At 38.9% G+C, this 18585-nt stretch overlaps 1 protein-coding gene across 43 annotated transcripts in view; it reads right to left on the bottom strand.

Annotated features, from left to right (window-relative positions):
* Positions 1 to 18585, bottom strand: part of PLA2G4A (phospholipase A2 group IVA) — a 369657-nt gene that overhangs the window by 22330 nt on the left and 328742 nt on the right. For all 43 annotated transcript variants that reach the window (XM_084977979.1, XM_084977978.1, XM_084977999.1 and 40 more), the window contains 5 exons: positions 18412 to 18549; positions 18231 to 18323; positions 14201 to 14272; positions 9362 to 9604; positions 39 to 223 (listed from right to left, as the gene is read on the bottom strand). In XM_084977979.1, coding sequence (XP_084834105.1) covers positions 39 to 223; positions 9362 to 9604; positions 14201 to 14272; positions 18231 to 18323; positions 18412 to 18549 — 731 coding nt within the window. The remainder of the gene's footprint in view (positions 1 to 38; positions 224 to 9361; positions 9605 to 14200; positions 14273 to 18230; positions 18324 to 18411; positions 18550 to 18585) is intronic.

Here is an 18585-nt window from a genome sequence, read left to right as displayed (position 1 = left end):
ACTGGTAGATCATGGGTAGCTGTATAAACGCTCTTTACCTTGAACGGAGGACTGGAGTCGCTTGGCCTTGCAGAAAAGTCAAAGGAGATGATGAGATCCACTCCTCTCTGAGGTCTCAGGATCAAGGGGTACGGCAGGTTAAATGTGAGGCCACTGTCCACCACGTGAATCTTCTTACTTTTGACATCCAGAGGCTCATATATCCGCTCAAATTCATCAGGATCTTTTCAAAGGAAAAAAAGAGAAAAGACCAGAGTGCATCAAATGATCATTTAACATTACTTAGACTATTAAAACTCTTTATTTGTGAATATGTGAGATAGAATTCCATATGGTTAGGCTCTCAAGCCTTGGAGACAAACTGCACTGGGCATGAGTCCAGCATTAGCGACTGTAAATTAACGACTGCCTCGAACTCTTAGTTTTGTCATCTGTGATATCAGAGTGAGGATCAAGTGTCACAAGCAGGGAAAGCGCAAGCAGGGCTCAGGCCTTAGAAGCAACTCTAATCTGCACGGCATGATCCCTGTAAGGGCATTATCTCCCTGGGGTCTTTACTAGTTTAAAAGCATTTCCTCACGTGTTATCTTGTTGCAATATAAAAGGACAGACATGTGAAGCAGAGGATATCCACAGATGGAAGATGAAATACATTAAATTCATCTCTCAAGAGACATAACTGGGGAGTGGCAAAGTCTGAAGGGATCTTATGCAGCAGCTCTCTAGGTGATGGGAGTCCATGAGAATAATCCAGCCAACACAGTCAGCAGACAGGTACCGTCTGCTACTCTTCAGGCACTACTCTGGTGCTGAACAGGAGAGATACAAATTCTGCTCTGATAGAGCACACTGCTGGTATGTAAGCAAATACATTAAAAGATGTTCAGGCAGTGATAAATGCAATGAAGAAAATAATAGAGGAGCTATGAGAGGGAGGAACTTCGGCTGGATAGTCAGGAAGGACCTCTCTGAGAAGGAGACTTGGAGACCAGATCAATAACAGAGAATTGGCATCTAAAGATTTGCAGGGGGTGGTATTTTTTTCCCCTAGGGACAGGGAAGAACTAGAGCAAAGGCCCTGAGGCAGAGAAGGGCTTGGTGTGTTTGAAGAACTGCTAGGAGCCCAGGATGGCTATAGTATAAGAGGAGGGTGGAGTGAGATGACAAGAGATCTGAAAGAAAGCAGCGCCTAGAAATCATTAGTTTTCTGAGCAGATAATACTGATAACATGCTGCTTTTCACACGTATGTGGGGGTCCTCCTAAGTCTCTTCCCAGGAAAGAGAAATGACACTGGAATTGAGTTGATTTGAGCTGAATGAAGAGATATGTATTTGTTTTCTTCCATCCCCTTGCCCTCACATCTCGGAAGTAGGCCATCCGAGATCAAGAGAGAGCTTTGTTGCAGTAGCAGAAATTGAAGGGGTTCATGCTAGACAGGCAGTATGACCTCTGAATAAGCTTTTACATTGCAAGTGGCAAGGAAACAATAAAAACTAGAGGGTCCGATCAGTATGTGTTTATAGAACCATCCAGAGAGTGTACTTATTACCTATTACTCAGGAGAATGTTCAATACATAGTAGAAGCTTATTACGTGTCAGTTCCTTCCATATAATCTCTAAATAAGAATGATACTGATTATAGTTCACTCATAGTTAATTTCATCATTACATTGGAAAAGTAAGAGATCAAAAAGGAAGGCCAGTCTTTAAATTCTTACTAATTAAATCCACAGGCCTCATCATCACTAAATGCTGAAACATTTTAGCACCAGCGAGACAATCAGCCAGGACATTATTCAAAGTGAACTGAAACTGTTAGTGTGCAGGAGAGAAGAAACGACAGTCAACTGGAGCAGTGAGGTCCCAAGCAAGTTTTATTGACCAGAGAGATGGCCAGGAGCACTGAGAAGGGACTTGGGGCCCCACTGTGTAGGGGACTTAAGTTATATAGGGCAGGGGTCATGTGTTGAGTCACGTAGTCACGGGATGGTGGCTGGGGTCTAGCCCAGGTGGGAGTTTTAATTTTTAGCTAGCTAAAGTTGAAACAGACAGAAATGTTCAATAATGTCCTGAGGTGATAACAAGTGTGGGTTGGAGTGGACAAACAGCTCATGATGACACTTTTATGGCTGGTTTGTTGTTTCAAGTTTCACCTAAGAGAAACAGTTCTAAATCAGACTTTGGTTTAGTTACTTAAGAAAACATTAATATCGGAGTTCCCGTCGTGGCGCAGGGGTTAACGAATCCGACTAGGAACCATGAGGTTGTGGGTTCGGTCCCTGCCCTTGCTCAGTGGGTTAAGGATCCAGCGTTGCCGTGAGCTGTGGTGTAGGTTGCAGACGCAGCTCGGATCCTGCGTTGCTGTGGCTCTGGCATAGGCCAGTGGCTACAGCTCTGATTAGACCCCTAGCCTGGGAACCTCCATATGCCGCGGGAGCGGCCCAAAGAAATAGCAAAAAGACAAAAAAAAAAAAAAAAAAAAAAAAGAAAAAAAGAAAACATTAATATCTTTACAAGTTTCTACACTTGACAGTCATGTTGGAATTCCCACTGTGGCTCGGTGGTAACGAACCCAACTAGCATCCATGAGGATGTGAGTTTGATTCCTGGCCCCACTCAGTGGGTTAAGGATTCGGCGTTGCCATGAGCTATGGTGTAGATCACAGACTTGGCTCGGATCCTGCGTTGCTGTGGCTGTGGAGCAGGCCAGCAGCTGAAATTCTGATTCGACCCCTAGCCTGAGAACTTCCATGTGCATGTGTACGGCCTTTAAAAAAAAAAAAAAAAAAAAAGAAGAAGAAGAAAAAGAAAAAGAAAGAAAAAACCAACAACAAAAAAGTCATTGTTTTAACCTCTCATAGCTATTAAAATTTCTCATCTCTAAAATACTGCATAACAAATGAATGTCACAAACATTTGCTCGTGATGTTTACAAATAAAGAGGAAAAGAATTTACATCTGAGGTGATGTGTACTAAAAGAAAGCAGGAAATTGTGAATAAACAGTCTTAAATGAAAAAACAAATATGCTAAAAAAAACCCAAAAAGCAATGGAGGGGAGTAGGTGTTAGACAAGAATAAGGCTATGTGAACAAATGAAAAGGAAGGTCAAGTTAAAAAAAGAAAAAATGCCTTGCTATGTCCAAGGCGAACACTTAGGCCAACCAGAAGGGAGCAGAGATATCATTCTTTAAATATCTTCAGGTTCATTCTGTTTTCTTATCAAATATCTACAGATTTTAGTGACAATATACTTTGCCATCAGCCAGAACTCTAAATTTCTATCACAGAACGTGACACCTAAGAATTGTAAAACTGAAATATATACGTTATTATCAAACACAACTTTAACATCTGTTACTCTGAAATTTTTATTGCTTAAAAATCACACACGTGGGAGTTCCTGCTGTGCCGCAGGTGGGTTAAGAATCTGACTGTAGCAGCCTGGGTTGCTGCTGAGGCACGGGTTTGTTCCCCAGCCCAGTACAGTGCATTAAGGATCTGGTGTTGCCACAGCTGTGCTCAGATTCAATCCCTGGCCCAGGAACTGCCATATGCCACAGACGCAACCATTAAAAAAAAATTATACATTGAATTTTTTAAAAAGGTGAAAAAGTGAGCCTCTGTCATATTAATTTTAAAATATTTTACTAAGATAATTATTATTTGGGTATTTTTATTTTCTCCTAAAAGCAGCTTTGAGTGTCTATAATATCTATCATCCTTAGAAAATTCTTTAGAAGACAGAGGAGGTATTATTTGCATAATTTTAAAGATAAGGAAATGAGGCCCAAGAAGTCCAGTTTCACATAGTGAGAGCCAAGATTCCAAGCCAGGGCCATGGAGTCTAAACCCTATCCACAGTGTCACACTGTTACTTCCGAAAGCGGCGCAGTCATAAGACTAAAGGGTTTGAGGAGGGTAATTTAAAAGGCAATAAGTACAATGTATAGAGGCAACCTCCACATGCATCTACCAATCATTAAAACCACATCGATGTGCATATTTAATGACATATAAAAAATTAAAAACACATTAATGGTAACTTTTTTAATAGTGCAACGGGTTCCCCCTAACATTACACAGTGATAATTGACAAATATTTTTCTTCAGCTTTGTCAACTGATGTTTTTAATTTTGGCTAAAAGAGTCGTCAGAAACAGACCATTTCCCTCCTATTCTGTTTGATGTTTCCCGTCTCATCATGAAACTGAGAGTCTCCTTTTTTCCTCTTTTAAATCCAAGACCATATTTGAGAGGAAAATCCTGTGGACCACCTCCATGCTAAACACCTGGCTCCAACCTCCCAGATAAACTGACAGAAAGGTATGTTTCTTAATTCGTGTTGTAAAAAAACATAGTCTTGCAAGCTATTAACAGATATTCCCTATACAAATTAAGAGTTCCATGAGCAAAGAGGCTTGAGAAGGGTAAGAGTCACCAACTGAAAGCAACAGAAAATGATATTATATATTCCCTCTTTTCCTTACCATGCCCTGGACAAACAGCACTTTTTAGTGGAGATGCCACTTAATCCTCAGAATAACGCTATAATATAGGCGACAACTATTTCCAATTATTTCTATTTTGTCAGCCAACTAGGAGTAAATGGTGGGGATTGTTGCATCCTCACCAACCCACAGTTCCATCAGGTTCAGGATTCTGGTTCTGAGTTTCACTCTACTTTTCTATCTTCATTAATGTAGGCTTATGCTAAGTAAGGGCTCAGGACTTTCCAGCTTTTTTTAAAATGACACAGCTGGGATTCAAATGCATGCCAATCTGCTTCTAAAGCCATACCTGAACCATCTTTAAGGAGGACTTCTCAAACTCATTTGTGAAGAGGAGGATGGAGTGGTGAGTTTGTCCAAATTGATGTCAACTCGAACCCTATTTATTGTTTAACATCCACTAAAACACCACAGGGGATTTGATGAATGCCCCAATGGAAAAACATCCTCCCATAAATTAAAGGGTACATGGTTTCCAAACCTGTGAATGAGTTCATGGGGTTCTTCCATAGGTATGGACACACGTTCTGTTCTATAATTATGTACCATTTCCTTAAAGCTGTTCAGCTGTGGAATTTTACAATGGTCATTTTACTGATACATTGCACAGATTCAATTTATAATGTACAAATATTTGGATGTTTGTGTTCTGAAATCTGGCCTAAATAAACTCATGTCTTTCCTTATTCCAGATGGTGTATGTCACAGTAAATAATATAAACACAGAAGTAAACAGGAAAGAAGTCACATAACTAATGAACAGCTTCTCCAAAATTAGTTTCCACAGGTATTTAACTATGTTGAAGTAGACGAATGAGGGGATTTTTATCCTCATTTCTCTTGTTTCCAAAAGATGGCCTGCAAGGTGAAGTAATAGGGACAAAAATAGGATACTGACTTTTTCTTATTTTAGGCTGAGAGACTGTTCTAAGATTTTCCCAACATAAAATCCAGATAAGATAAAATCTCTGGAGTTCCCGTCGTGGCCTAAGCAGTTAACGAACCCGACTAGGACCCATGAGGACGAGGGTTCGATCCCTGGCCTCACTCGGTGGGTTAAGGATCTGGCGTTGCGTTGCCGCGAGCTGTGGTGTAGGTCACAGACATGGCTCGGATCCTGTATGGCTGTGGCTGTGGTGTAGGCTTGCAGCTGCAGCTCCGACTGGACCCCTAGCCTGGGAACCTCCATATGCTGTGGGTTCAGCCCTAAAAAGACAAAAAAAAAAAAAAAAAAAAAAAAAAGATAACATCTCTAAACATAAACATAAACATAAAAGAGAAACAGTCTTAATTAACTGTGGTATTTTAAATGTATAATAAAATGTTTTAATTAAGATTTTTATGAATCAAGTTGGTCACATTTTGTGATTAAACCTTTTTAACTTTTCATTCCAAACATATCATTATTCTAAAACATGGAAATAACTAGAGGGAGATAAACAGAGGTTATCTTGGTAAGGGCTTTGTCTGAAAAAGCACTCATCAATTCAGTATGTTCAGCCTAAAATGCAGTCAATGTTAGCAATGTTGGTCCAAAAACAATACATTTGAATGAACTTGTCACCCATTAGACTGAATTCTTTTTTTTTTTTTTTTTGTCTTTTGTCTCTTTTTGTTGTTGTTGTTGTTGTTGCTATTTCTTGGGCCGCTCCCATGGCATATGGAGGTTCCCAGGCTAGGGGTCCAATCGGAGCTGTAGCCACCGGCCTACGCCAGAGCCACAGCAACGCGGGATCCGAGCCGCGTCTGCAACCTACACCACAGCTCACGGCAACGCCGGATGGTTAACCCACTGAGCAAGGGCAGGGACCGAACCCGCAACCTCATGGTTCCTAGTCGGATTCGTTAACCACTGCGCCACGATGGGAACTCCCCATTAGACTGAATTCTTGACTAAAGTCAACATGCCATGTGCAATTTTTAGATCAGATAAATACAAAGAGTGAAGTATATATAATTTAATGAGAAATACACTGAGAAATAAAATATAAAGTTCTTTCCAAAGCTAATTAGTTTAAAACAATTTTAGGTGAGAACATTTCAAAACATCTCAACAAAAGAAATATTTAGTCTATGTAATACCATATTTAGGGATTAATATTTTCTATCTCTCATGTCACTTTATGAAAACTGTCCATGACTCCTTTTTCAAAAGATGCTGAATAAAGAAAAGAGTCAGATAAAGTGACGGTTATCCTCCAAGCACTAGAAAGAGGGCAAATGAAGATCATGCCTCCTCAGTGGCCTACAGTCCCATCAGGATCAGGGTTGCTGGGTTTTAGTTTTACTCTGCTTTTCTACCGAAGTCAGTGCAAGTATATAAACCCTCCATGAATCAAATTTTCAAGGAATGGTCAGGAAATGATTTTAACATTCTCAAGGGCAAGGACGGCATGTCAGCTTTACAACTGGATGCCTAGTGCCATGCACGCTGCTGGAGCTCTGTAAATACTGGGTCAGTGCAAAAAGGAACAAAGGAAAGAAGGAAGCTGAGAATGAAGATCAATCTGAAAGAAGGCGAGGATAATGAAAGAGGCACACTTCCTAAGGGCACCAGGCTTATTGAATAAAAATACAGGGTGTCCAAATTTGAGTTTCAGATAAATAGCAAATAATTTTTAGAACAAATATGTCTCAAATGTTACAAGGGGCATACTCTCTATCTATCTATCTATCTATCTATCTATCTATCTATCTATCTATCTATCTATAATTTGGAATTCAAATTTAACCAAGCACTAGTAGCCCTGACACCTCCAAATCTACATGAACTATTGCAAAACTACCAGAAAATTGTGAAAATATAGAGCACAGAATCCATGCTGTGCAAACCACAGATGGTGCTCGGTGATGTAATCAAAGCAATAACATAAAACAGATGTAATAAGTAGACATAAAGGAAAGTTCCATTTTTACATCAGCAAGACAATGACTAATAAAACCAAGGCCAATGAGGAAGGGGGTGTAGCAGGAAGGAATGGCTTCTGAGCAATGCTCAAGTTCTAGCTCAGTTGAGCAATTCCAGGCAAACTATCTTTAATCTTCCTTTTCTATAGAGTAAAATAACTAAAGAATCTTTCTAGTTCTAAATGCTCTATGAGGGTTTTTTTTTTTTAAGCCCATCATCATTCATTCATAAAACTTGAATTTCTAAAGAAGATATTTAGTTGGCCTTTTTTTTTTCTTTCTTTCTAGGGCTGCCCCTGTGGCATACGGAGGTTCCTAGGCGAGGGGTCGAATGGGAGCTATAGCTACTGGCTTATGCCACAGCCACAGCAACACAGGATCCAAGCTGTGTCTGCGGCCTACACCACAGCTCATGGCAATGCCAGATCCTAACCCTACTTACTGAGTGAGGCCAGAGATCGAACTAGCAACCTCATGGTTCCTAGTCGGATTCGTTTCTGCTGGGCCATGACGGGAACTCCTTAATTGGCATTTTAATGGCAATATGTAAAAGCATGTGCCACAACACGCACAAAAATAACATCACTGATTGTACAGTGAAGTCTTTTTATCTTAGATGAATTTAAAAAAAGACACTGACTTTATTCCAAATAGACTTTTATTATAGTTCATATGGAAGGGCTGGCATTATAGGTGTATAATCAGACCTACCTCATATCCTAGACTTTGATGCCACAAACATAATGCAAAATATGGTGAGTTTCTATTTCTCTGTGGAAACCACAAGGGTAGCTTTTGCTTTTGTAATTTCCCTTAAGCTCAAGCAGCAAATAGAAACAGCATTACCTAAACGACAAGATCTAAAGCCATGTCCTAATTTTCACAAACATCGAACAGGGAGAATTCTGAAGCAAAGAGTAAGTGGAAAGGTTTTAGAAAAATTCCACTTATGTTTTCAGAGCCCCCCTGTTAGCATTCTTAGGCAGAAATAACAGAGAAATGCCATTTGGGTAGTTAAGGGAAACAAGATGGTACGATGAAGTAGAAAAATTTAAGATGACAGGAGCATTATAAGAAAGATTATTACATAGGGATGAGTCACCAAGACAAATTTAACTTTTAATCTGGAACATGCATGGAACTGAAGCTTCAAAGCGAGTGTTCTTTGGAGTTTGGCTAAGCGACAAACCTGAAAGTGAGTGGGTTCTCAGGAGGTGGCCTCAAAAGGTTACTTAACCTTTCTGAGGACTGGAGGGACAGAGTCACTAGCCCGACGGGCGCTGCAGACTGGTGAACTCAGTTCTGCTCCCAGCCCTAGGCTGCACACATTTCTGCACTGCACTGGAGAGCCGGGCTGAGGATCACGTTCACCAGATTCCCTCCCAGCTTGGCTTCTCCTGAGAGCCAGCCTTTGCCAAGGAGAAACACCCACGAGAGGCTGGAAGGAGGAAATGAGACAGAGGCTATGTTTCTGCTATTTCTACCGCCAAGCACGGTGGTGGGGGAGTTTGTGGGAGTGATTTTGAAGTGTTATTGGACTCATTCCTAGACGCTCAGCCTGGACCTTGCTCCTCCAAGCCATGGAACAATTTTGTAAGCACCTAATTCCCTACTTTAAACCCCTTTCAGTTAAACAAGGGAGAGGGTTTCCTGTTTTCTGTGTGTGAACTTTGACCAACACAGAAAGGAGATACGCTCCCACTCAATAGTTCAATGAAAATTGTTTATGCTGATATGACTATGCCATTTTCCATCCAATGTATTTTCACTGCCCTCTCCGAAAAACCGAAACAATAATTCAGAGCCCTTCACACGTTAAGTGCATGCTTTTTAATTTGATTACAAAGGACTTATTATTAGCAAGAATTAGAATGTTCCTCCCTAGAGAAGGAAGAAAGAGCTCCTGAACTAACTTCCAAGGATTCCATCCGGGGTGCTTACCTGCTACTGCTGTATCCAGTTCATCTTCATCCAAGGACTCCTGGGTGGTAAAGTTTCTCAGAGGAGACATTGGGTAGGACGTATTGAGATTCAGGCCCAGCATGAAGTTGTGCACCTTCCCGGCACGTCCCTCTCTGGTATTGAACAAAGCTGAATCACTCACCAAGGCCATCAGCATACGCTGGACCCAACTTGCTTGATTATCATTTTGGTATTCCCTTTCTGCTTCTTCGTTTTCACTGCCTAAGGAGAAAGGTAAGATTGTTATACAGACTCCAAACTCCATACAAACAGAAACAAGGTTGGGGCAATGGAATGGTGAAATTAATGCTGAAGCTCTACAGATTTTAACAAAGGTTGATCTGTGTCAATGAAGAGAGTAAACATTGTGGTTAATCACTTTTGCTCTTAAATTGTTCTTACTTTACCCTTTCCCTGTAGTTATGTCTTAAGGCTGTATTCTTGACAGTGTTACCTGGCCTATTCTTGATTTCCAAAGAAACTTCTATTTTCCCTTTCCCCCTTTTCCCAGTTCTTTTCTTCCTTTTCCTTGGCTGCACACACACATGAAGCGAATATCCATAGTAGCTAAACCTCTTCCTTCCCCAAGTTTCCTTCCCTGTCTTATTTAATAAACATTCAGAAATCATGCAGCCTGAGAGCAGACAACTAAAGGATTCAGCATGTATTGAACTGTCATTTCATTCTTGCTTATAAAGTTTGGGGTTTAAGAAGACTGTAATTTAAACACACGTTTTTAAATGTTTGAAAATCCAGTGATCATCCCAAAGAAGCACTTTTCAATGACTTTTTCCTTAGAATCCGTGCCCTCATCATTGCTGCTGGAAACTACGCTGTGTAGTTATTGAGAGCATTGGCTTCAGAACCAGACTGCTCAGATTCCAACCTTCTCTCCACTATTTACTAGTTAGTTAACCTTTCGCAGCCTTCACTTTCTCATCAGTCAACCTCATAGGGTTGTTGTGAGGATAAACTGAGTTAGTGCATTTATGTAAATGTCTTAGAAAGGTGTCTGGCCCACATTACATTCCCAGTAAACCCTAGACGATAGTAGAAATAGTTGTAATAACAGCAGCAGCACAATCCTCATTGTTACTATTATTCATTGATAATTCAAATCTAAAAACACTGAGTGGTTGAGTACAGTTCCTCCCCCCTAAATCCTTCTGTTCAGATTTCAGGGAACTCTGTACATAAATATACATTTATAATCTACATGTGTATATGTGTGAGTTGAGAGATGACAAAGAGAATCTATGTTCGAACCTCATAATTTTCAATAAATGTTAACTAAACATACAAAAGACCATAATAAATATAGATTATTATCTTCAAAATATTAGCTTTACTGCGCTCAGTAAGTGAAGGTATCTTCCTTTGAACAACCCATCCAGATGACTGCACGGTCACGAAAAAACAAATCCACACTCTTTTCTACGCCCACACTTTTCCAATGCCAAATATGACAAGGAAAATCTTTGCCTAGAATAAACGAGGCTTTAAAATGAGTGATTTATGTCTTCCAATTACATAGGACATGAATAAGATAACTCAATTATTTCCCACAGGTCTGGAGCTTCCTGCTCTTTTTCTTCTTTTTCTTCTTCATCATCACTGTTGCTGTTATTAAATTTATCCCACTTATTAAATTTATTATTGTTGTTATTAAATTTATCCCACTTCTATACCGCAGTGGATCTACTTTCCTTATGAAGTAGTTGGAAATGGCATCATTTGTGGGACAGATCCAGAAGTCAACAGATAAATGAAATCTATTGCTTACTAGCTGTAGTACTGAGAGCCAACTTCTATTTATTAACTTTTTACAACTTAAAGCCCTTTGGGAGTTCCCACCATGGCTCAGTGGTTAACAAATCCGACTAGAAACCTTGGGGTTACGGATGCAATCTCTGGCCTTGCTCAGTGGGTTAAGGATCCAGCGTTGCTGTGAGCTGTGGTGTAGGTAACAGACATGGCTTGGATCTGGCTGGCATAGGACAGTGGCTACATCTCAGATTTGACCCCTAGCCTGGGTACCTCCGTATGCCACAGGTATGGCTCTAAAAAAGACCAAAAAAAAAAAAAAAAAAAATTCAAGTTGAAAACGCTTAAAGACCTTGCTCAGAATCACATGACTAAAAATGAAGGAGCTCCTAAGAAGAATATAAGCCACAGACTGGGAGAAAATATTTGCAAAGGACACATTTGATAATGAACTGATACCCAAAACACATAACTTTTAAAACTCAACAATAAGAAAACAAACACCCCAATTTACTGAAGTATAATCTATGAAATAGTGAATTACTATGCCGTACACCCGAAACTAAAATAATATTATAAATCACTATACATCAATAAAAAATTCAATTGTCTTATAAAACTAAAAAATATAAATAAAAAATAGGCAAAAGACCTTAATATCTACCTTGCCGAAGAAGACATAAAGATGGCAAGTAAGTACATGAAAAGATGTGCCACCTCACAGGTCATCAAGAGAATGCAAATTAAAATGAGATGACACTACACACCTATTAGAAATTCCAAAACCCCAAACACTGACAGCACTGAATGCCAGTGAGGATGTGGGCCAACAGGAACACTCACTGCTGGTAGAAATGCAAAGAGGTACAAGCGCTTTGGAAGATGGATTGGAAATTTCTTACAAAACTTAATTATACTTATATCACATGATATCTTTGAGGAATTGAAAACTTACATCCACACAAAAAATCTGAACATGGATGTTCATAGGAGGGTAATTCATAATTGCCAAAATTTGAAAGCCGCCAAGATATTTTTCAGTAGGTGAATGGATAAATTATAGTACACCCAGACAACGAAATATTATTTGATGCTAAAAAAGAAATGAGTTATCAAGCCATGAAAAGACATGGAGGAAACTTAAATGCAAATTACTAAGTGAAATAACCCAATCTGCAAAGGTTATATGCTGTATGGTTCCAACTATATAACATTCTGGTAAGGCAAAATGATGGAAAGAGTGAAAAAATAACTATAGTTGCTAGGAGCTGGGGGTGGGAAGCAGAAGGATGACTGGACAGAGTGCAGAGGACTTTTAACACAGTGAAACTACTCTTTCTGATACTATGGGGAAGAAACATATCATTACACATTTGTGAAAACCTACAGAATATACAATACTAAGAGTGAACCCTGAAGCTTGGACTTTGGGTGATAATGACGTCTCATTGATTATAATACATGTACCACTCTGGTATAGGATGCTGAAAGGCGGAGTGGCGGGGGAGGGCTGTGGGGGGGGGGTGCAGGAAATATTTGGGAACGCTCTACTTTTTGTTCGATTTCTCTGTGAGTCTAAAACTACTCTAAAAAATAAAGGCTATTTAAAAAGAAGAAATGAATATTAATAGCTAATAAGAAGTCCTGCAAAACATCCTAAATATCATTCTCCATTAGTAGGCTGGTACTAAAACCAAAGCAGGCATATTTAAAGGGTTCCTGCACTTCTCAGCCTTAAGATAACCAGCTAGTACCGCCAAGGTGATCAAATGTACTGATTGTTTTGGCTATTTACCTAATAATTGATAAAACATTATTACATCTACTTGATAGTCCCAAAATCAACAACACATAATTAATTTAGAAATGCTAAATATGCTGTCTATCTCTTTTGTCCTATCTCCTTTCTTTAAAAGGAAATTTCAAAATGCAAAAAAAAAAAAAAAACCACCCTGAACAGCTAAAAATAGTAATCCAGCTATGAAAAGAGAACTTTAATTTTAGTGTTGATTCAGCAAGGATAAAATGGGCTCTTCCAATATCTATACCTTGGCTGGTGGAATTCATTAAGTTTTGGACAAGAAGCATTTAATATCCTTTTTTCATCTATTTTTTTACATTAAAAAAATTTTTTGGCCATGCTCACGGCATGTGGAAGTTCCCTGGCATGGGACTGCACCTTAGCCACAGCAGTGACAATGCCAAATCCTTAACCTCCAAACCACCAGGGAAATCCTAATAATATATTTTAAAATCTAAGTGATTGTATTCAAATAATAGCAGGACATGTTCATTCGGTTGTTACAAAATCTCCTCTTTGTCTTTTTGTTTGTTCATTTGTTTTGTTTTGTTTTGGCCTATTGGGAATATTTGTACAAAGGGCTATGTCAAAATGTAAAATCATTCCATTTCACCATATCATATTTGCAACACATACTCCTGATCCTTGCCTTATCTCTTCCCTGGTTCCGTACTGACTCTTGTGATCCACACAAAGCTAAAAGTTGCCTTGTCAAAGAGTAAATGAACTCCCTTACACTACAAAGTCATACATGAAACAGAATGTCCTGATAACTCAACCCCACTTGATCACTGACCCCTTCCTGAGAGACAGAAAGTTGGGAATGGGATAAAGCTAGGAATGGAGTGAGAACATAATTTTTCACATGTTACTTAATAATTAGATTATAAAGATGAAATTTTAGTTATTAAACCCACGTAAAAATGTTCCCGAAGCACAATTTTCTTGCTGAGAAGTCTAGTGCTCTCATCAGACTTAACACAGAATTTGGTATTGCTGCCATTTCAGTTTGTCCTCTGTTTAACTGATAAAATTTTTGAGGTCTTTAAAAGAAATGAAATAAAGGATACTTATGTGTTGCATTTTTTTTATTATGTAGGCAGCATTAATTCTCTTTCTGGAATGTAAGCTACAATTCTACCACTTGGTGCCTTAAGCAGAAACCACCATTAGCATCTTTAGTGAGAGAATCGGATAAATATTCATACCCATTCCTAGTGCACTTCTGCCAGGGGAGGCTCCAGCTCTCTTACCTTTGCGTTCTTGTGATTCATCATCGCTGTCTGAGCTGTCATTACTCACAATATGCTTTGCTGTAATGTTTTCTATGGAAAGAAAACAAAACCATTGAAGAATCTCAGGTGTCAAGACTCACAATGAAATTTACTATAAAGAAGTAATCTCAGCAAAACCACAGAGTGAGGTCTACTAGATTTCCTAGGATAAATCTATATCAATTTAGTAAATATAAATGTATTAGATTTACTGGTATTTTCAAATTTCTCATTGGAAAACACCATTTCCCAGGGTATGGAAAATTAACCTAGGATTTTCCTACATGGGTTAAAGGGGAAAATTTTTATTTGTTTATCTTAATTCTGACAGGAAGAATAACTTAATTATAGAGTTCTTCTTATACCCCAAAATACTACTTTTCTTCAATTAAATAAGTTGAAATGATGTTTATGAGGGTCAATACAAGATAAAGCCAAAATCTACCAGGGGGCTAAAACAGTTTCGTCAGAATTAATGACGCTACTAATATACCTTTTGATTTTCAACAATACTGAATAACATCTATTGAAATGTATGTTTTGGTGTTGATTTGTGCTCCCTCAAAACATATTTAAGAAAGCAGTTACAAAAGCTAAAATACAAACCGTAAATCCTTAAAACAAAGACAAGAGTGAAATCCAGTATAACTAGTGCTCTACCCACATTATGGACCACTTTATAATCACCATTTGTAGAAAAATCAAGCTTTTTTGGACACTTAATCAAATCCTTTTCTGTACAGTGACTTTTTCCCTTTTATTAATCAACAGGTTTTTTTTTTGTTTTTTTCTTTTTCGATCTTCAGAAACCGACTCCAAATGTACAGTTTTCAGTGATAAAGCCATTTGGGCTTTTAACCTCAGAGAAATACAGGTATAACATTTTGGTTCCTCATATTATGCTTCAATTTGCCTTAGAGTCTTTCTTTAGACGCTAAAAAAATAAAAGAAAAAACATCTCTGTACTCCTTTGAGAGGTAGGTGTTAGTCGGCCAGTGGATGAAAGAGTCACCAGGAGGCCTCAGATTCCCCTCAGTCACCTCTCTGGTATCATTTCTGGAAACTCTCACCTCATCTGAGGTAACATGCATCCTGCTGACCGGTGGTTCTCAAGAACACAACATTCCCCTCTTGTCTGACACACAGCGAAAGTAAATAAGCTGCCAAACTGCTGGTCTCAGAGAGGGCGTCTCACAACAAAGACTATTCTCAAGACTATTAAGTATAAACAGTCTCCTTTTCCTTGGCCTTCAGCCACTGTCTCACCCACCTTCAGATGTGTTATTTCAGCCCTGTTCGCTTCCTGCCTTCGGAGGAAAAAGCAACAAACCCTGGGGTTATCTGGGTTATTCAACAGAGAAGAACACAGAGAATCGAGCCTCAGCAGAGGTGGTACTTCTGTTCGTTCTCTTTCTCTTTTCTGAAGTCTTCACATACTTTAGAGAAGAGTGAGTTATTCCCACTCTTCCCACAAAATTAGAGTTGAGAACAGATTATTCATCTGGGATAGAACGTTCATTAAAAGAAATCCAGGAGTTCCCGTGGTGGCGCAGTGGTTAACGAATCCGACGAGGAACCATGAAGTTGCGGGTTCGATCCCTGCCCTTGCTCAGTGGGTTAAGGATCCGGCGTTGCTGTGAGCTGTGGTGTAGGTCGCAGACGCAGCTCGGATCCCGCGTTGCTGTGGCTCTGGCGTAGGCTGGTGGTACGGCTCCGATTCGACCCCTAACCTGGGAACCTCCATGTGCCGTGGGAGCGGCCCAAGAAATGGCAAAAAGACAAAAAATAAATAAATAAATAAATAAATAAATAAATAAATAAATAAATAAATAAATAAAAAATAAAAGAAATCCAGGCAGAGCATTTCAGGGTTGTGCACTTCGCCTTGCCGTGACCCTTAAGAGAATGTGGCTCTGAAGTTGAGGCCAGAGTACACTCAAAAATTCTACCAATCTTGGCTCCTTATTCACTGAGTGATGCTCAGGAGACAGGAGCAAGTTCAAGGACAAAGTACCTTTTGGTTGTACTTTTTATTTTTAGTTACAAATCTTTGGCTTGGGTGCAATTATAAGATTACTTCTCCATTACTTCTTAAGAACTATCCCAAAATATTAAGGATTATAGAAAGTTACTGCACTTAACATAAATATCACATCACTAAAATCAATTCAAGGCAACTTGCCGTACATAACTAAAGGTACGCTTCTAATATTTTTGGCATATAAAGCTTAATTAAATCAACTGTCATTGTCTAGAGTAACTAAGGGCAGCTTGTCAAAAAAATCTTACAGTAAGGTTTCTACATGCGAGTATTCTTCAAAAGAACTGATTGCTGAAAAAGTCATTTATGTTCTTCTATTAACTCTGTCCTCAAAGAGATGTATTGATACTTTACAGACAGGACAGATAAGAGATAGCAGGTGGCCAGTGTGCTGCTAATCTTCAGGACCTTTCTCCCCAGCCCCAAGTGGGCTGGCCCCAAATTCAAATTTAGCGTATTCTCCCTGCTGCTTCCTACTGCCAGTCAAAATAACCGTTAACAAAATGTGGCACTGATTACAATACAGACGGCAAAGCACTTGGGAGATACTAAATGAAAGTGTTTTTTTTGTTTGTTTGTTTGCTTTAGGTCAAGTTTATTCATTAGAGAAAACCTATGTTTCTATGGAATTAATCTTATACAAATGAAAACCACCAGTCCTCTGTTGTCTACTTTTTCAGATTTTTTAAATATTATTTTAAATGTATTCTGAGCTAGTGAGTTACATTTAGAGAAAATCATTAATGTTAATTTATTAGACATGATTGGAAACATTTTCCCATCTTTTTGTTATGAATTAGCTTATAAGAAGCAAACAGAATCCCAGTGAGTTAGTATCTAAGAGGTAAATAAACTAACAAGTATGAGTTTATCCCCAAGGGTTACAGTGTATTCAACTACTGATGAATCTAATCTTTAAAAACCTGCCCTTTTAGATAAAAGGAGTAGGGATCTTCCTTGACTTACAACGGGGTTACGTTCCAATAAACCCACTGTTAATTTAAAATACCCTGAGACACCTTATACATGCTCAGAACAAGGATATTCATGTACAGTTGGGCAAAATCGTCTAACATGAGCCTGTTTTATAATAATAAAAGTGTTAGATATCTCATGTAATACACTGAATACTGAAAGTAGAAAGCAGAATGTATGACCATTTGTTTACCCTCATGATGGCAGGGCTGGCTGGAAGCCGCAGCTCACTTGTGGGAGAGGATCATACTGCATGCCACCAGCCCCCAAAACATCAAAACTCAAAATTCAAAGTACGGTTTCTACTGAGCAGTATTGGTTTTTCACCACTGTAAACATTGTAAAGTCAACAAATTTTAAGAAGAACCATAGTAAGTCAGGGAGCAGCTGTGTTCTTTAACGCAAATAGTTGTTTAGATGTATAATAACTAAAAGAAATGGAGATGGTCTCGGAGTTCCCGTCGTGGCGCAGTGGTTAACGAATCCGACTAGGAACCATGAGGTTGCGGGTTCGATCCCTGCCCTTGCTCAGCGGGTTAAGGATCCGGGATGGCCATGAGCAGTGGTGTAGGTTGCAGACGCGGCTCGGATCCCATGTTGCTGTGGCTGTGGTGTAGGCCAGTGGCTACAGCTCCAATTCAACCCCTAGCCTGGGAACCTCCATATGCCCCAGGAGCGGCCTAAGAAATGGTGAAAAGACAAAAAAAAAAAAAAAAAAGGAGAAAGAAATGGAGATGGTCCAGTAAAAATTATTCTCCAGAATCAATACTTTTTATGAATTTCACAATGTCAATATCAGACTAATACTTGAGGTAGCTGACATATGACTTACAGAAAATAATTAGGTTGATTCAACTAAATTATTTATTGATAACAGAACAATAATTTTAACCTTTCTGGTTTAATTTTCCTGTCTACATGTGTGTGAATGAAATTTATCAAATTTATCAATATGGCATAATTATTATCAATGTAAGCATGTTTTTACAATACCTAGTTCTTCTTCCATTGTGGAACCTTTATTTTGTGAGCCAGAAACTCCCAAAACTCTGTTGAATAATATGGAAAAGGCACTGCCCCAGACACCTAAGATAAAGCAAAAACAGAGAACAACTGAGAATGCACCAAGACTTAAAACAGCCAAACAAACTCATGGTAGATTTTGATCACTTACCCATTAAGAAATGTAAGGGGTTTTCCTCATATTTCTTTACAATTGTTCCCATAAAAAATTTGCTTCCAAATAAGTCCGGAGCCATAAAAGTACCATATTTAGCCATGCCGATCTCATATGGACTAAATTCAACCCAATCTGAAATCATTAAAAAAAAAATACAATCCATTAATA

Source organism: Sus scrofa, chromosome 9 (assembly GCF_054392235.1).
Source record: "Sus scrofa isolate SSC_HxYL_T2T_F1_AM1 chromosome 9, Sscrofa_HxYL_maternal_Yorkshire_Landrace_v2.0, whole genome shotgun sequence".
Lineage (NCBI taxonomy): Eukaryota > Metazoa > Chordata > Mammalia > Artiodactyla > Suidae > Sus > Sus scrofa.
Note: the sequence above shows the minus strand (reverse complement) of the source record. Positions and strands in the feature narration are given on the sequence as shown.